The 20,943-nt window shown below is 40.3% G+C and overlaps 1 protein-coding gene across 1 annotated transcript in view; it reads right to left on the bottom strand.

The window, feature by feature from the left end:
- Positions 1-20,943, bottom strand: part of itga9 (integrin, alpha 9) — a 336,927-nt gene that overhangs the window by 218,919 nt on the left and 97,065 nt on the right. Inside the window, exon 15 of the mRNA XM_039736193.1 lies at positions 15,406-15,566. Coding sequence (XP_039592127.1) covers positions 15,406-15,566 — 161 coding nt within the window. The remainder of the gene's footprint in view (positions 1-15,405; positions 15,567-20,943) is intronic.

The following is a 20,943-nucleotide window of genomic DNA, read 5'->3' as shown; positions in this document are numbered from 1 at the left end:
ATTGAACTCAGGTGTGATACACCACAGTTAGGTGATTTTTTAACAAGGGGCAATTACTTTTTCACACAGGGCCATGTAGGTTTGGATTTTATTCTCCTAAATAATAAAACCATCATTTAAAAACTGCATTTTGTGTTTACTTGTGTTATATTTGACTAATGGTTAAATGTGTTTGATGATCAGAAACATGTGACAAACATGCAAAAGAATAAGAAATCAGGAAGGGGGCAAATAGTTTTTCACACCACTGTATACACACACATATAAACATATATATATATATACATATCCATACATATATACATATAAACATATACACATATATATATACACACACATATATACATATATATATATACATACATCCACATATATACTGTATATACATATCTACATATACACACATACATATACACACACACACATACACAAACACACATATATATATGTATATACACATATATACAGTCTTTGGGGTGCGAGCAACTGTTGCTGGGGGTGCCAGAATCCATGAAGGAAGAAAAATGAAAAACATTATTTGTACAAAATCTTAATTTATTTATCCATTCCTAAATAATTAAATGGGCAGGCTATTTCATTATCAGTGCAATACGCTGCTTGTTAAAACGGATGACTCCGCTCTTACGCAAGTCTTCGTGGATATTATGAACTATCGTTTCTGTTCAAGTTCTATTTAAATTTTAAATAGAAGGAATTTTTATTTAGTCGACAGAATATTATTCCGGAATAAATCAACTCAAACCTTAAATAACTTATAATATTTTGCTCTCCATAAAAATATATCCTGTCTAAATTATACAAGTTAGAAATAAAGTAAACGTTAAAAGAACAAACATTCAAATTTCTTTACTCTTATGTAATTTTATATAAAAAATAAACTTAAATTTTAAATATCCCAAAAGATTTTGCTCTCCATAAAAATATATCCTGTCAAAATTATACACATTCAAATATGAACATGCTGCATAACAAAACCTGGAAATATAAATAAAATGTGTTCCTTTCAGCAATAACAAATCAAATCATTCAGTTGTCTTTGCTCATATGTCATTTTAGAGCTGGACGCCTGGCATCTTTTTTTGGCAACAAGTTCGTTTGTGTTTGGTGTGAAGTTCTGTGTTGTGGAGATTCTCAGGATGGATTGCAGGTGCTCATCAGTGAGGCGACTCCTGTGTGCTGTTTTGTTAGTCTTTATCACTGAGAAGAGCTTCTCACACAGATATGTGCTACCAAACATGCACAAGGTTCGAGCCGCATGTAGACGGAGCTGGAGCATTTTTGCGGGAATTGAGTGAATAAACTGTGCGGGCCGTGCAGTATCGTACTTTGCCTTCAGTGTGCCATTACACTGCAGCTCAATCACCTCCATCTGAATCTGCACAGGTGCAGATTCCACATCGACGGCAAATGGGTTGCGAAACAACTGAAAATTCTTTTTTTGTTCTTCAAAATCACCAAAGCGCCGTGCGAACTCAGTGCGCAGTGCGCTCAGTTTATCAGCAAAGTGCGTATTTGGGAACACCGTTGTGCCGACTTGGTTCAACATTATTTGGCAACAGGGAAAGTGGGGCAAGTTGCACTGGTGCATTTGTGTCTCCCATAAAAGCAGCTTCACTTGAAATCACTTTGTGATTTTGCACAGGTAAAAACGTCCGCTGAAGTGTCAGATTCTTCTTTAACTCTTCTGCTTTCTGTATCTTGTGCATTGCATTCAGGTCTTTCAGGTTATCTTCATGTTTTGTCTCATAGTGCCATCTTAGATTAAATTCTGTAATTACAGCCACATTAGCTCCACAAATGAGACACACGGGTTTACCGGCAATGTCAGTAAACATATACTCAGCCTCCCATCGGTTTTTAAAGGCTCTATGTTCAGAATCACCTTTTCTCTTCGGCATCATGTGGGCTAGCTTCGCAATAACTTGCAGCATCATAAGCTAGACTTGATTAACGTGGTAAGTGTTCAGCAAGGCAGCTGAAGCGCTGCATTATGGGATCTGTAGTTTATTGTGTTACCAGCGCTTCATATCCCCGGGCCGTTAATAACAATAATACAGTATATAAAATGATCTCGCGGGCCGGATATAATTACACGCCGGGCGGATGTGGCCTGGGCCTTGAGTTTGACACATATGGACTAAATAGAACTTGAAAAGATATATTTTTTCAAATGTGATCGCGCAATTCAGATCGAGTTAACGTGCACTACAGTACATCGAGCCCGCGTGCTATTGTGGTTTTGCCTGCGTGCCTCAGTAAGTTGCCCTTCCCTCGCTCTTACTTTTTTACCATTCATCTAATGAATACACTGAGTATGGCTTTAGCAAAACAATCATTAGTCGCGAATAAAGTATCCATTATTCATGAAGCTTCAATTGGTGATCTGTCTTTCTGCGTTAACCGCATATGTTTTCATACGTCTCAAACCAAGGGGATGCGAGGCTAAAATGTATCGAGAAGTGCGCGTATATACTCAGTGCATCCCCTCTCGGGAATCGAACCTCGGCGCTACAGGCGAAGGCTCTACTATTGAGCCACGGCGTGTGGTTTATCTATTTGAGCGTAGCAATATAATTCGGTTTTTGTTCAGCACTCTTTGGAACTGTAGCTTTTTGTCTGCGCACTGCGTCAGTTCACGTGAGCCGCTGAATATGGTTTTATATTGCTTCTAATTGTTTCGCTGCCTTCTTAATTATATAATGCATGTTTTCTTCAGTGCTTTTTGTAGCTCTTCCTGGTTTTCTACGTAATGTGTGATTACGTGAGAGGCGTGATGATGTCACATGAAACTCCACCCCCCAAGGCTTTCGAGCTCAACTCCATTACAGTAAATGGAGAAAAATAGCTTCTAGTTATGACCATTATGTGTAGAATTTCGAAATGAAACCTGCCCAACTTTTGTAAGGAAGCTGTAAGGAATGAGCCTGCCAAATTTCAGCCTTCTACCTACATGGGAAGTTGCAGAATTAGTGATGAGTCAGTCAGTCAGTGAGGGCTTTGCCTTTTATTAGTATAGATATAGATGAACATCTCCTTAATGTTTAATGTCAAAATCCTACTAAAGAAGTAGTAGCTATGTTAATCAAAAATGCTTTATTTTAAATAACTAAGTTTCAAGGACACACATTTATAAAGTGATTTACTAAAGCATCAACAACACTGGCACATGTTATATGAGTTTTATTTTATATGGCACCTTCTACAGGTTGCAGTGTTGGAAAACTTTGTGACAATAGATGGCACTATACCAGCACTTAACCGGACACAGACAGACGCAGGAGGCACACTTATGAAAACACAAATGTTTTATTTTTCTTTACCGCGTGGAAATGACTTCCCCATCTTCCATGGGCACAACACAGTCCCACAAGCACAATAGCAAACAATACAAATAACTCCTCTACTTCTCTCTTTTATCCTTCACTCCTCCTTGGCAAGCTTCGTCCACCTTCGTCCACCTGACTCTGACTCACAGAGTAGTCTCTGTTGGTCCCTTACATAAGTCACCTGGAAGTGCTCCAGGTGTTCGTTTCCTCACTTCCGGCTGCACTTCTGGGTGTGGCAAAAGAACTGCCCACACGGGGTCAGGAACAACTGCAGCGCCCCCTGGTGGCACCCCTGGATCCCAACAGTACTGTAAATAATCTCCCAGGAGGCCCTGTGGGAGTCCGAGGCACCACTGCAACCCATTGGAGGCTGTCATCTAGCGTCCAAGGGGAGGAACTGTACTGCCCACACTTACTCCCCTGGTCCTCTCAGTGAAGAGGTGACCTGGCTGGGCAAAGACCCTGGCAGCCTGTGACAACATTTTATAAACTTTAATGCAATGCTGTATCACTTAAGATTAATTTATACAGATTTTTGCAAATAAAGAACAATAACAAAATAAATAACAGAAAAGTGAACGAAAAGCAATCATTTCTGGTCTGTTCTACTTGCAGCAGAAGTGTTGCAATATTTTTTCTTTTTTTGTAATTTTTCCATATACCATAAGAATAATTTTATTTTCTATTTACCTCAAATAAACATCACACATTATTCCATTTGCTGAATCTTCCTTTCTACTACAAGGCCACATGGACCCAAAGTTGCAAATGGCACACAGAAGGACCCAACACAAGATGCGATACCAGTCCACTACAGGGCACAATTTAGAGTTACCAATCGACCCACTCTACGCATCTCTGAGATGTAGGAGGCAATAAAAGTATCTGCAAGAAACCTGGTCATGTAGGAATGAGCAAAGTCCACATGGTCCATAACCTAGCTCACCATATTTAAATTATTCAGGCTTTTTTATTCCATGCCCCACTTCCTGAATGGGGTCCTCCTGTACACATCATCCATCCTTACATCCATCTATCCATCCATCTACTTTCTAAACCTTCTTCATTCATTCAAATTTTTACTTGAATACACTTGCATCCTCATTGGTTGGCTGAAATGTCTGTCAGGGTTAAATTATTTCTGTTTTAGATAGAAAAGTGTTGCCCATTCAGAACGCAAGCATCCAAGACACACTGTGCTCTCTGCTAATAGAGATAAACCTTCTAAGAAAGATTCAGTTAGGAGACCTCAAATTACGTAACACATAAAACAAAAACTAGACTCAGACAGCAACTACTGTTTATTATTAATAAAATATTACAGCTGCTTCAGATTCTGCAAGAAACATGTTTCTAGTAACCAGCTCATGTTATGGTACAGCTTGCCTGCACCTGATAGACCAAGTGGCCCACTGCCAAACCAAGGCACATCAGGTCACAGTTGAGGCTGATGGAGAACCTGTGGTTCTGAAATTGGAACTGCATCTGTCCTCAGAAAAAATAACATTTCCCAAAACTTAGGAACTAGTCACTAGAATGAGAACCTTTAAGCAATAGGAACAACAGTTGCAAGTCAGAAGCCCATCCAGTAAGAGGCATTAGTGCTTTAAATGGTGCATGAGCTGCCACACAAATCTTTGGGCAGAGAAAACCCTAGTCATACACAAACATGAATTCCCATAATCCCTAAATGAACTCCCAGGATGATGCCAACTGTACATGGGTGAAACACAACTGTTTAAATGACAGGGCTCCCCTTCCATCAAAAGCCTTCTTGACTGGAAATTATAGAGCTGTCAAAGAGTTGAAAGAGTCAGAGAGTATTTTCCCTAAATATACAGTTAATGTCGATGCAATCTCTACAGTATAGTTACTATCATTAGCCATCTTAGCCTGCATGAATGCTTTCTTCTGTTAATGTGTTTGCTACTGTAATTGCACAAATGGCATGTTTGTTTGCATACAGTAAGTCTGGAGCCCTGCCAAGAGACTGTCATGTACACATGGACTAATCAGCTGTCATAAGGGGAAAACATTCCATCTGAGTATCATGTGAGGATGAGCTCAAGCTTGCCAGTGGCTCTGTACAGTGTCATCACACACTGCCCTGCATTTCTGGGTTCACTGTCTAGTCTTAAGAGAATTACTTTATCTTCATAAGAAAAACAAGACAGAAAGTCTTCAGTAGGTTTAAAAAAGTACCCAATTGCCTGTTAGATAACTAACTAATGTAACTAATTACATTGATTCAATCAGTAATGTGTTTTATCTTATATATAAACATCTATGCGAGGAAGTGTGTATGTCTGTCTGTCTGTCCGGTCCAAAAATTTGAAGTTTGAGGCTACAGCATGACGCTCAAAGAAAGTGACTCTGAAGCCAAAGTGAAACCACAGAGAAAAGAGAAACTCGCTTACCCGCTGATAGACAACGGAGGCGAGCACATCGGCAAAACAAAACCTCCCTGGAGAGAGAAACTCGCTTATCCGCTAATACACAAGCAAGGCAAGCACATCGGCAAAACAAAACCTCCCTGGAGAGAGAAACTCGTTTAGCCGCTAATACACAAGTGAGGTGAGCACATCGGCAAAACAAAACCTCCCTGGAGAGAGAAACTCGTTCATCCGCTAATACACAAGCAAGGCAAGCACATCGGCAAAACAAAACCTCCCTGGAGAGAGAAACTCGTTTAGCCGCTAATACACAAGTGAGGTGAGCACATCGGCAAAACAAAACCTCCCTGGAGAGAGAAACTCGTTCATCCGCTAATACACAAGCAAGGCAAGCACATCGGCAAAACAAAACCTCCCTGGAGAGAGAAACTTGTTCATCCGCTAATACACAAGCAAGGCAAGCACATCGGCAAAACAAAACCTCCCCGGACAGAGAAACTCGTTCATCCGCTAATACACAAGCAAGGCGAGCACATTGGCAAAATGAAACCTCCCTGGAGAGAGAAACTCGCTTAGCCACTAATGCACAACCGATGTTACTGATTGATTAAAGTGCCAGAATCCATGTTTTCTAGGAGCCCAGGCTTTTTACAACATGGGCTTACACAGCTAGAAGCTTTAAAATGAATTGAACAATACTAAGATTTATACACAAAAGACACCCATTTGCCTCTTGATTTATGAAATATGTTACTTAGCAATAAATGTTGAAAAAGTGGCTAAGTTATTGGACCTTAACACAAAAGGTTAATAATTTAGTTCCTCCCAGAGACTTAGGCTATGCCCACATTACTGCAGTTTTGTTTAAAAACCACAGATATTTCACCTTTTGTTCACACTACACCCTGCCATTTTTAACTCCCGAAAATGGAGACTTTAACAAGGGCTGTATACTTCTGAAAACACAGCTGCTTGGTATTGCAGTGTTAATGGGTTAAAACAAAGAGTTTTGAAAACACTGACTCTAATGGCATTCTGATTTGTTCATGCCTGTTATAAAGTTCAACCCTGATTGGATCCTGCCCATTATAACGTCCCATTCCCTGATCACCCTTTAAAAAAGACAACTCTATTCCAACATACTGGACACAGAAGAGATGTTTTCCATGTGGATGCAGTCTTAGCATTCAACCTTGAGCAAGTTAAGCTGTAATCTAAATGTAAAAAATAAGCAACTTAAACTCTTTGAACATAAGAAAGAAGCTCTATGAATAAAATGTATTATATATTTGTATCGTAGTTAATTAATCATCACTTACCTTATCAACAGAACAATTTAGGCATAAGAATATGTATGTGTCTGATCATAATTCAATTAGGTAATAATTATTCATTTACAGTATGTGCTAATTATCAGATCTATAAAAAGAGTGAGACAAAGTGAAATCACTGGACTAAATAAATAAACAAATATGAAGGTAAAAAGTTTTACATTTGTGCTTTCATTCATTAAATAAGAAATTGAGATTCCGATGAAAAGGTTATGATCCATCCATCCATTTTCTAACCCGCTGAAACCGAACACAGGGTCACGGGGGTCTGCTGGAGCCAATCCCAGGCAACACAGGGCACAAGGCAGGAACCAATCCCGGGCAGGGTGCCAACCCACCGCAGAAAGGTTATGATACTTTTCATAAAATTCATTAGTTGGCTGATTCATAATACAATCTTAGGGTGTCTGAGGGGTATTGTGAGCACACAATAACCAGGAGAAGACAGAGAAATGAGAAATCAAAGTCAAAAAGACAAGCAAGGGTTAGAATACTGGAAAAGACATTACAGGATCAAATGTTAGATTCAGAAGAGGGTCATAGGAAAAACATAAAATCCTAACACTTGGACCTTCTTGGAAATAAAACTATCTCTCTGTGTACAGTAGTTGTGAAACCTGAATGTTAAGAAAGGCTGATGAAAAGAAACGTCTAGTTTTTGAAATGGCAGCCGAAAAGAAGATTCAGGTTGTGCTGGAGAAGATCGATCAGAAAATGTCTAAACCAAACACAGACACTGAGGTATATCTAAGTCAGCACCAGTCGCTTGGTCATATACTCAGAATGGACAACAACAGGATTGCAAATATCATACTTCATGGGTGTGTTGAAGCAATTAAGAGGAGAGGACACCCAAGACAAATGTGGTTCAAGTCAGCATTGGGAAGAGACAACGGCATGAGCCTTCCTGGTGTTTGGAGGACTGTACATAGCAGAGCTCAGTGGGGCTTACTTTCAATTATGTGCGAGCCAACGTCGATGAAGGGCAATGACCACATCGTACAGAGATGTGACAAAGAAGAACAAGGACATTGCTATTAAAGTTTAGAAAGTGTTTCCATCTACCGAGAGATAGCAAAGTGTGGGGCCATATTTATATTATAGCTTCCATTACATCATCAATGTGACAGTCATGGTCATGTGACTTCCAAAATGGCATAATGTAAATAAAGAAAACTAAGACTCAAACAAAAATCAACTTTTAAATTAAAAATTAAATTGTGAAAATAACAGAAACTGAACCACCCCAAAGTAGATATTAAAATACACATATAAACAAACATTATTACTGCACTGACGATATTTAAAGTTAATCACAAATCAGCTGATCAATTTAAATGTCTGGTTAGTAAATTAGTTAAATTAATTCATTTAGTTTTAGCATAAAATAATTAATTTGATTTCTGTACCTCTTAAGCTCCTCTTTTCCCCAGTCTATTATTGTTTGTGGTATAATAATGAAATAATATAAAGTGAAATGAAGAAATATGTACTCAACATGATGTTTTAGATATAGTGAAGCCAATTGGCAAGAACAGAAACCGTAAGGTCACAGGTTCAGACCTCAACACTGCTCTACCGTATGACCTTGGCTGCTCCAGTCCTTATTCTGCTCATTCTGCCTGTACGTTGTGATCAGGTGACAGTCCCACTAAGGCTTGCAATATGGCAGTACCAGTCCAAAACAATGGACTTCAGTCAGGGCAGGACCATTGACTCTTTCTATTTTTTCTTTTCTGGTTCTTCTGTGATGACATTCTGAATCACCACCACCTGATCAAAGTCCTGTGCAGCCACTTGTGATGTTTGAATAAAAGCAGATACCCCAACTTGCCACGAGACCCACTGCACTGAATCCTGATCGATGAAGCCAAAAACAGAGTAAGGAACAACTTAGGAACGTTTATGTTAGATAGAATGCCCAGTGAGGGCCTGGTGGTCTTTTGGCCTTGGAACCCTTGCAGATTTTGTTTTTTTTTCTCCAATTTAACTGAAGTTTTGTTGTCCTTCCTGGTCACCTGACCTCATCATTGGACTTGCATTTAAACTTCTAAAAAACAGTTCTATATTTAAGGACTATATCTCTCTTAAGTATTTTTCTATCTTATGTAGGTGTGCATTATTCATTTTATGTATTATTTATTCATTGTTTTGCTTATCTAATTTTACTTTGTTTTTTTCTTTGCTTGTAAGTATTTCTTTGACATTTTGTGAAGCACATGTTGTTGTTGTCTGCTAATCCATCAGGCTTGAGATCAGCTTTATCACTGAGTCCCACCTCTGGCCCTCAGATAGTCTTCTCATTTCTTAAATTTTACTTCAAGCCTCTATACCACTTGCATTCCTGTTTGTTTTCCCCTTCAGGAAAATAAGCTAAAAATTTGAATTTCAACCAAAGAGGAATACATTCGTCAGGAACTGTTCTATTCCCACACCTTGAGGATACCACCAACCAGAAGGTCCCTAAAAATGAGGCAGTCAGCCAGCTGTTCTGAGCAGGTCCATTTTTTGTGCCAGTCACTGCGATAGGTCAGGTTACTCTGACATGCTGAGCATTAGCCAATCACCAGCAGCGGCGCCCCTTAAATAGTTCAGAGTTACAACAGCAGCTGCAGTCGATCACAGGTTACATTAAACTTAAAAGCAGGAAAAATGCTTGGCTTCTCAGCTGGGAAGTAAAACAAAAATGTTTAAAATGAAGGGGGGGGAATGTATTTGGCAGAGAGAGTGGTTTCTATTTTTTGAAGGTTTGCCGAACTGTTATAAGACAGAAGAGCCAGCCAGCACCATGAGCAGACTTGACAAAATGACCACTGTTTGGTTTTGCTGGGATCTGAACATTTGAGTTGACTGAATATTACTTTATAGATAAAATGTGACAGGTCATTTCTCATGAAGATAAATTTAAAGGTTTCTGAGATGTTTTGGTATTAGACGCAAAGACAGAAACATTTATGGGTGACAAAAAGATATAAAATTTACTGAGGACTGGTGCTTAACATTGGTGTTAATGAATCAGTTCAGATTCTAGAATGTTCAGTTTAATACATGGAAATGCCATCTTGACCTTGTCACCTCTGTCACCTGCATCTTATATGATATCATGGATTTCTTGTCCCCATGGATGGTGTTCTACAGGATGATAATGCTTCTATTCCATTTTCAGTCAACCCAATTAATCATTTGTAATGAAGTCTAGGAATATTGTACACATGATATACTATTTTCCTTGAAGATGCTGGCTCATACTCTACCATAACATATACAGTTGTTTTAGTGGCACGTAGTGGCTTGATGCCCTATAAAATAAATTCAAAAGGGTGTTTCTTTACTATTTCCACATTCTGAAATAAGGACCTCCAGCAAGTGGTGTGACTTAGTGAGGACCACATATGGTAGTAGTCACACAGATTATGAGTAATACTTTTATAATCCAGAGACTAATGGCCATGTCTTTTCTTCTAGGGTTAAAAACTTTAGGAAACAACAATGACAAGTTTGAGGAAGTCAGCTATCTCTATGGTTTTAACAGTAAAAACGGTTTGAGAGCTCAGTAGAAACACAATTTACAACACACCCCCTAAGCAAAGTAGGCAAAGTTTAAGTCAAGCTGTCCTTTCACATGTAATATGAGTGTTCAGGATGCACCATCCTGTTAGACAAACCGAGACAAATCTCCTAAACCAACCTACCAATTCATTCAAACCTCACAGCCACCCTTTCAGTACATTCTTTATCTATCACAGCCACAAACACTTGAAAATGAAGACAAATAGAATTTGGCAAAAGATCTACTTAATATTATTAAAAACATCTGAGGTACTCATACTTCATATGTTTTACAGGTTTTACAAATTTTTTTTGAATACTGAATTACAAGTAAGTTTCAAAGAGAGAGTACAGTGCCAGCAGTTTTAAGATGGAAACATTCCCATAGAGGTCTGATGTGCACACAGGTCAGTGTCTTTCAGCTTTAGGCACTAATATACATCATTTAAATATTCAAAGCAAATTATATAGAGTTAAATCATAGAACATATGTGGTGTGTTATGTAATGCACGTTAATGCAGCCTTTCTTGATAACGTTGAGTTGCAGACACAGATCTGCACAGCTCCCTGCTACTGCTCACCCTTGATTAGGTTACATTTATACCTAAAGCTAGCTATGGAGGACACAGCTTGAGTGTAAGTCAACATCTGGCCCTGCCGATTATTAAAAACATGGAGAGATGCTGACAGGAACCTGGTGGTGTTTGAACATGAATGGGTTATTGGATAGCATTAGGAAGACTTGGAGCTTAAAGACTGATGCCTCTATCATGTCTTCTTAAAACATCATCTCAAACAGGTTTTAACTCAAAGGCATTTCACACCTTTACACAATTTAAATTGTATAACTCATGCTTCATGTTCAGGGTAATTTTATACAAGGACATGGTTTTCAAGACAATGCATTGTGTCCCCCAGTTCAACATGCTGTTCAATTATGTATATTGGACTACCTCCTGAGAAGAAAGAGGTTTATCGTGGCCAATATGTAATGTTCACACACCCAGTCACAAGGATTTATTTCTATTTTGCAAATATAGGATACACATTCAAAGTGCCTCCTTCAGCTTTGCTGGCATTTGAATATTGTACATTCTATGTTTAGGTATTTTACAAGTACTACGTACAAAAATATGTTAAATATATTTGAATACTACTAACAGACAGGTAGATGACTTAGTATCATCTATTGTATATAGAATAACTCTTCATAATTCTCAATCAGACAGACGCCCAGGAAGACCGGAAGAGGGCTTGCGCCTTCCCCAGACCATCTGGGGGCGACCGCCCTGGTTCCTTTGGGGGCCATGGGTACAGAGCTTTGAAGCTCCACCCTGTAGGGACCCGTGGTCGCCGCCAGGGGGCGCCCCCATGCCTTTGGAGCCCTGGACCTCAGCACTTCCGCCACACCAGGAAGTGCTGGGGGGAAGAAGAGCAGGGACACCCGGAGTGCTTCCGGGGATGCAGCCAGCACTTCTGCCACACAGGGGCGTGTCGGCGGGTAATTACCGGAACCCACCTGGAGCACATCCGGGAGATAATAAAAGGGGCCGCCTCCCTTCATTCAGGGCTAGAGTCGGGAGTGGAGTGGACTGAGCTTGCTGGAGGAGGCAAGGAGGTGGCCTGAAGAAGAGAAAGTAAGGCATTGTGTGGCCAGGACTTTGGGGACTTTGGGGGTTTTGTGGTGCACTTGTGACTGATACTATTGTAAATAAACGTGTTTGTGGGTGAAAACAACGTGTCTGCCTGTCTGTGTCTGGGCCAGCCTCCACAGCACACAGTAATACCCAAACTATTCCGAAGCGACGTTTGCACCGATTTGTGTTTTTTGCATCTCACACCCTCATACACCTTTATAGTAAGATAATCACTTATCTACAATGGAGCGTTCGATCAGAAGAAAATATTAAGCTGCTTTTAAATTAAAAGTCGCTGAAGTGGCAAAAGAAATTGGTAACTGCACTGCTGCAACAAAATGCAATGTATCTGAGAAACTGGTGCAAGATTAGAAGAGGTAAGAAAAAAAAAATTAAGTGTTGCATTTTTGAACGGGCAAATAAGTCGGGGTCTGATTTTATGATCGTTTTTTGGGTTTCATGATCCAACTTATATGCGAGTATATATGGTAAGAGCACTTTAATGGGTTGTGTGGTTCCTCGTAGCCCATTTATTTAACAAAGAACCATTTCATTCTGTGAAGCGTTTGTTGCATATGAAATGGGTCCTTTGGGCTTTGAGAAGGTTTCTAATATGTGAACAAAACAGAAATCTTAAGCTCTTTGATTGTATGCAGCAAGAGCTATTTTAAAATTAAAAACTCACAGATATTGTGCAAATATGTTATCATCTGTTTATGTAGCCTGTTATACAGTAATTCTAAATAAGGAGGTCTTTTCTGGAACCTTTATAAGGATGGGTCTTTTGGGAACTAAAAACGGTTCCCCTATGACATCACTCTGATAGATAGATAGATAGATAGATAGATAGATAGATAGATAGATAGATAGATAGATAGATAGATAGATAGATAGATAGATAGATAGATAGCCTAAGAAAACACGTCCAACTAATTTAATAAGCTATGTTAAAGTAGCTACTGTATATAAGAAATAGATGGCAAAGTTTAAGACTAGGATAAGAGAACCTAAGGCTATGTCCACACTACTACAATTTCATTTAAAAATGCAGACATTACTCTCCATTTTTGCCTTTCATCCACACTATCCTTGCATTTTTAACTCTGGAAAACAGAGACTTTTGAAAATGTTCTCCAGAGCTATAAAGTTCTGAAATGCTGGCTTGGTGCAGTGTGGATGGGCGAAATCGCAGACTCTAATCACAAACTGATTTGTTTGTACTTATTACGTGGCCCTTTCCTGATTGAATTCTGCTCATTTCAACATTTCATTCCAAGACTGGCCTTCCTTTATAGAAGAAAACCATATTCCAACTTATGGATATTTAGGTGTTGAGTTCCATGATGTTTGTTGTGTTGTTTACTTATATACATCTAAATTGTGTTTAATACTGTTTGAATGTTATATACATGTGCAAAAGGCAAATAATTTACCAAATGATATGGTTTTGTGATAAACGCTATAGCTAGCAACATTACTAACACTTCAAGAATTTCTCCACAAAATATGCCTATGCTCAGTGTAGACAAATAGCTACGTCATACTCTTTTCCGGTCGTTTTAGTGTGGATGGAGATACATTTTCAAGTAATGTAAAAGTTCTGGTGTGGACAGAGATCGTTTTGTTTCAAATTCTGTTTTTAAATGAAATTATAGTAGCGTGGATGTAGCCTAAAGCCAATATGCCTATTGCCTGATAAGAAAATGAACAACTCAGTCAAGTGTTTAGAAAAACAGCTGCCTTATCGAGAGTATCATTTTTACAGATTGCTACAGATTCTTAAGCCCAAGAATCAAACAGAGAATGAAATGTCTGCTCCGTCTTCCTCACTCCATAATTAGAGCGGTTTTTGCTTGACAGCAGGAATGTGGGTGCCAGATGAATGAAGTGAGAACATCACAGCTGCTCTTAAGAAATGTGCTCTATATGTAGATAGATATGAAAGGAGCTGCATAAAGTAAATACAGCAGATACCTATTGCTTGTTGGCTGTTTTTAAACCTTTGCATCCCCAGCGTGGTTCCGCTTTTTAGGCACATGTCCATATGTATAAATCAAATCCATCCATCCATTATCCAACCCGCTACATCCTAACTACAGGGTCATGGGGGTCTTCTGAAGCCAATCCCAGTCAACACAGGGCACAAGGCAAGAAACAAACCCCAGGGAGGGTGCCAGCCCACCACAGGGCACACACCCACACATCAAGCACACACTCGGGACAATTTAGGATCGCCAGTCCACCTAACCTGCATGCCTTTGGACTGTGGGAGGAAACCCATGCAGACACGGGGAGAACATGCAAACTCCACGCAGGGAGGACCTGGGAAGTGAACTCTGGTCTTCTAAATGCGAGGCAGAAGCGCTACCACTATGCCATCATGCCGCCCATCAAATTCATTAGTTGGTAAAAATACTTAATCAACAGTTAGTCACCAAGAGTTTAAAGCCATTTCTGATGACAACTTATACTCATAGGATCAGTAAAACAGCTTTGAGACTTCCAAAAACATGGATAATTTTACACATCTAGACCCACCCGTTTCATTGGCATAGGACCATACAAAGGACGTGTAGACCTGGAGATAAAGCAACATTACACTGACGTAAAGCTTTCTACGGCCGATATTCCCTCAGCACACATCATACAAGATTGAAAACCATACCAACAAGTCATTACTGTAAAGTGCCTTTCTGGTTCTTTAACAAAAAAATCCAAACAACTGACAAAGTGGTTGAGACGTTTGACACTTTAAATTAATTAAGTTGCTTCATTGGCATAACATACGTGGTCGCTGCTGCCAGTTCCTGTATGTAAACAAGCACTTGAGTTCCACAAATGTAAACGCTGGTAAGTAACTGCATTTCAGTTGTTCAAGTGCAAGACACAAGAAGGTTGAGCAGACAGTGAGCACAAACATGCTGACTGTCAAGCTTCACATACACTAGTATCTGCAACACCACCAGGTCCGGCACTGCCTTGTTTCCTCACAGGATACTCTCTATGAACACCATTGGATCATAAAGGCCTTTCAGGGCCTCCGTCTGGTTTTCTCTAAACAATGCTCCATAGCTCTCATCCCTTCTCTGCATGTACAGTTACAAGTCATGGAGCCTGCCTTCCCAGCCTTCCCAAACCCCGGCTTACCCTGACATAGGCCAGGTAGTGTTGGCACTTCTCGTTCATGTGAGACAGTTGGATGTGTTCGGTCACATGACTTGCTAGCTCCCCATTCAGGACAAAAATCACCCTTGACTGCTGACCCTTCTCCTTTTTCATTACATCTGCCGTGAAGTTGTAATAAAGCCCTGCAGAAAACAAAAAGAAGACCATTAGGCTTTTGTCTTTAAAAGAGATGACTTGTATTTGCTTGCCACGCTCACCTCAGTCTTGGTTTTATATCTTAGCAATTTGAGTACAGGAGTGATGTGATCTCTCAATAATGTGGCAAATTGTGTAACCTGAACCTGAGGCTATGTCCACAACACTACGTTTCATTTAAAAATGGCCTTTTAAATGAAAGTGATCTCACACTAATATTTTCACATCGTTTACAAAAGTATCTCCGCACACATTAAAATGACCAAAAACACATATGGCATTGATATTCACCTACACTGGGCATGCACACGGCACAGACGTCTTACCCAAAACCAGTACCCCTTTGAATGAATGGTAATGCTGCTGACAATGAGATTTAACTGAAAACTGTAGTGAGTAGTAAATTATTTTTTAGGTGCATGTAAGCATGTTTTTCCCAGTTGATTCTGGGGTTCCTCAGTGGTGTGTTCTGCTCCTATTCTGTTCAAGGCTTGAATGGACTGGGGGTTGGGCAAGGTTGTGAGGTCCAGAGGCTGTGGGGCATCTGTTGGTGAAGAAAGATTCATGGATTTTGACTTTGCTGACGATGCTGTGATCTGCGTGGAGTCAATGGAGGTTGTGATCGGGGCGCTTGAGAGACTGAATGAGGAGTCTAAGTGTCTGGGCTCGCGAGTGTCCTGGATAAAAATCAAGATCCAGGCCTTTAATGACCTCTTGGGCACAGCAAAAGCAGTGTGTCTGTCTGCGGAGAGAGTGTCGACCTTGTTGAGAGGTTTACTTACCTTGGCAGTGACAGTCATGTCTATGGTGACTCTTTCTATGAAGTCAGTAGACGGACTGGGAGAGCATGGGAAGTCAAGAGGTCGCTGGAAAGGGGTGTGTGACACTCCCGATATCTATGCAAAAGGACGAAGGTCCAAGTCTTTAGAGTCCTGGTGCTTCCTGTCTTGCTATATAGTTGCGAGACATGGACGCTATCCAGTGACCTGAGACGACGGCTGGACTCCTTTGGTACTGTCTCTCTCTGGAAAATCCTTGGGTACAATTGGTTTGACTTTGTGTTGAATGAGCAGTTGCTCATGGAGGCACATTACCTGCATTGTGAGGGAGCATCAGTTTCGGCATTACGGCCATGTGGCGCGTTTCCTCGAGGGTGATCCGGCTCATAAGATCCTCATTGTTGGAGACCCGAGTGGCTAGACCAGGCCAAGGGGTCGACCACATAACACCTGGTTGCGGTAGATAGAGGGTCATTTCTGGAGGGTGGGACTGGACTGGTCTGCCTGGGAAGTTGCAAACCGGGATCCTGAGTTGTTTCGCCGTGTAGTGGGTGTGGCAACGCACTGTACCAGTGCATGCTCCCCAACTTGACTTGACTTGATGTAGGCAACATTCAAATTGTACAAAACACAAAAATTAGGTGCATACAGATAAGCAACACAACAAGCACCAAGGCAAGCAAATCTTCTAAGTTATAATACATTTTTCTTCTGTGAAGGGTGACCAATCAGGGAATGAGATCTTGTAACGAGCAGGATCCAATCAGAGAAGGGCTACATAATAAGCAGAAAGAAATCAGAGTGTGATAAGAGTCCGTATTCCCACCCCTCCACACCATAACGCTGAGGCTCTGTTTTCAGAAGTATACGACTCTGGAGAGCATTTTCAAAAGTCTCAGTTTTCAGAGGTTGAAAACACCAGGGTAGTGTGGATGGAAGGTAAAAACTAAAAGTAATCTCTGCATTTTTAAGCAAAAAGGTGGTAGTGGGGTCTGATAAGTGTCCTGAATGAGAACCCAAACCCCCATCACTAGAATATATCAAGGATACCTGAATTAAAGAAAAACCACCAGGGTGAACAGATTAATGCTTAATTGTACAAGGGCCACTGCTGTAAGGTGCGCAATGCAAGGAAATTAGGGTTAGGGCATGAGGAGTGAAAATGGAGGTTCAAAGGCAGCCAGCATGAAGACACAATACCTGAGTGCATTTCCTTTGTGATGCTGGGTAGGGAGGAAGAAGCAGCATAGCTCTCTTGTGAAATGGTGGAGTGCCAACTGGGTGTTTTCCTGTTTCTGCGTCTTGATACGCCCAGCTACTCACACACATACACATATTGTAAGTCTCATGGAGAGGAGTCTGACCTTGAGCAGCATGTGACACTTTAATAACAGCTCTATTTTCCTCACCCTTTTAAGGAGGGCTTTGTGCCTAATCACAACCCTTACAAAAAGTTAACTGTTGCTGCTAGCAATGTGCTGCTGTGTTGTATGTGGGTTCACCAGATGCTACGTGGATGAACCTCATTAGAATAACGTTTTGTTACAGTTGCCATGGAAACAATGTTTTTGCCTTTTGAGCTTGATCAATACAAAAATAGGAAGTGGTTAATGAAAATGTGCAATAACGTCACACAAAAGAGGCACCACATTCGAATCATTAAGGGTAACAACGTTCCTTACCGAAACTAGATGATGGAAGGGCAGGGCAGAGGCAGGGTAAAACTTCTCAATAATGAGACTAAATGTGGAAGGGATACGCAGAAAGCAGGAAATGTCCGTGTGTTAGGCTAATGAATGCAGGGTACAGCACAGAGAAGGCAACGATAAAGCAATGGTGTAATAGCACCAGTTTTATTTTTTTAATATCTGGACTTGGTGACTCTAGCCACAATGAAAAGATAAACATCAGGACAACTACTGCCACGTGTCTCACTTCACTCTGTCTTACCAAGCTGAGCTGCGCTAGCAACACTTCATTAAAGCACAGTGACTTGAAAGGCAAGTGCAAGGTCTAAGCTCACATGTGGATTTTTAAAGGCAGAAATGAACTTATTTTTGGGAGTTAAACACTTGAGCAGATGTACAGCCTGAATTGCATTCCCCCACTAAACACTTCCTCACTTCCTCTTTCAGCTAGCCAGCGAGAAACGTGCATTATCAGCTGGACAGTGTATAAGTGGGCAAGGTGTTTCCTTCCCTTCAGGGAAACAGATGTCTGTCCCCTTAAGACAACCCAGCTATCCCCTTCAAAGACTACTTCCTTGTTTTTCAACTGCTCAGTAACTCACAATGCTGCTGCAAACTAGTCATCTAAATCATCTCTGAACTGGAGAAATATGTCTATCTATCTATTGTCACACATGTGAAGCAGAGGGTTTCCTTCCATGCTCACCTAAGGGACATTGTACCACCCTGGAAGGAGAGGGGTGCTGTCAATAACAGTCTTGTGCCAAGAAACTTCCCCTTGGAGCCAGAGAAGCCCCTTGCCCTTCCACTCTACTTGATATAAAAGGGAGATGTCCCTGGAAACTGGGGTCTCATTAGGACCTGAGAGACCAACTGTTCGGAACAATTCCAAACCTGTAACAGCAAGAGAACATCGCTAGAGGGTGGTAAGACACTATTGCCAGTATAACCTTCATCATGCCATTAACTGTTAAGTCCATTTTTGTTTTTTCTTTGAATTAAACTGGGTTTGCCCGGATGGCACCTCAAATACTTTGGGACTTGCTCTGCCTTCTCACTCGCTCCCCCTATAATATCTATCTACAGTCAGGTCCACAAGTATTTGGGCAGTGACACAATTTTCAGAATTTTGTCTCTGTGCGCCACCACAATGGATTTGAAATGAACGAATCAAGATGAGATTGAAGTGTAGGCATTTACCAAGAAAAGTCTATGAGCCATTTAGAAGAGACAAATATTTTTATACATGGTACCACCATTTCCAGGGTCTCAAAAGTATTTGGACAAACTAACATAATCATGAATATAACAATAATTTTTAATACTTTGTAGTGAATGACTACTCAAAATTTGGAACCCATGCCCAACTCCAAATGCTGGGTTTCCACCCTCATGATGCTTTTCCAAGTCTTTACAGCAGCTCTCTTCAGTTGCTGCTTGTTCGTTGGACTTTCTGCATTCAGTTTTGTCTTCAGCAAGTGAAATTCGTGTCTAATTGGGTTCAATTCTTTAAAATTCTTTTAAAATTTTTTTTTATACTTTTTTAAATTTAAATTTCTTTTCAATTCAGTTGATTGACTTGGTCATTGAAGAATATTCCACTTCTTTGCCTTGAAAACCACTTGGTTTGCTTTCGCAGTATGTTTTGGCTCACTGTCCAGCGGTACAGTGAAGTGTCGCTCTATCGGTTTTGCAGCATTTTTCTGAAACTGAGCAGACACCTTAGCCCTGCACACCTCAGAAATCATCCTGCAAGTTTTTTCAGCAGTCATATTATCAATAAAAAGCAGTGACCCACTTCCATTGGCAGTCACACATGCCCATGTCATAACACTGGCTCCACCATGTTTCACAGATGATGTGGTAAGCTACAGATCATGAGTCATTCCTTTACTTCTCTTGATCTTAATTTCATTTTCCAAAGAAAATTGTTCCAAAACTGGACTGTTTTTTTTTCAAAGTATTTTCTGGCAAATTCTAATCTGTCCTTCCTATGCTTGAGGATTACCAGTGGTTTGCACCTTAAGGTAAACCCTCTGTCTTTTCTTTCATGAGGTCTTGTCTTAATTGTAGACCTTGGCAATGATAGGTCTACCACCTGGTGAGTATTCTTGGTTTGGTTAAATGTCATGAATTGGTTTTTCTTCACCAAGGAAAGAATTCTCCAATCATTCACCACAGTTGTTTTCTATGGTGGTCCAGGCATTCTGGTGTTGCTGAGCTCACCAGTGCATTCCTTCTTTTTAAGAATACACCAAATGGTTGATTTGACCACTTCACTTATTTCTGCTATCTCTCAGATGGGTTTGTTTTGTTTTCTCTGCCTAATGATGGATTGTTTTTTACCTTGCATGGACAGCTCTTTGGACCTCATAGATTTAACAGCCACAGCTTCCAAATACAAATTCCACACCTGGAATCAACTTGAGACCTGCTTAATAGTTAATAAAAGAAGATGGGGCCTGCTCACACCTGGCTATGGAACAGCTTGTCAATCAATTGTCCCAATACTTTTGAGCCCCAAAAAGAGGGGGACAATGTTTAAAAATATCTGTCATTCATAAATACAATACATACAATACAATACTGTACATACAATATTTCTGTTAAACTCTTTGAATTAAAGTTGAAAGTCTATACTTTGATTATATAATTATTCCTTTATATGAAATCCATTATGGTGGCATATAGAGCCTACATTTATGGAAATTGTGTCAAATACTTATGGACCTAACTCTGCCTATCTATCTATCTGTTGTCACAGATGTATTTTGGAGACATCTAAAAGGCTCCCAGAAATGATGCAGTACCATCCCGAGTTCTGAAGGGGCACTGTTACTAACCACTTGAAACTTGTCTGTCACAGTTCTTAGGCTTGCTCACTGGAGGAGTACTGA

Source organism: Polypterus senegalus, chromosome 15 (assembly GCF_016835505.1).
Source record: "Polypterus senegalus isolate Bchr_013 chromosome 15, ASM1683550v1, whole genome shotgun sequence".
Taxonomy (NCBI): Eukaryota; Metazoa; Chordata; class Cladistia; order Polypteriformes; family Polypteridae; genus Polypterus; species Polypterus senegalus.
Note: the sequence above shows the minus strand (reverse complement) of the source record. Positions and strands in the feature narration are given on the sequence as shown.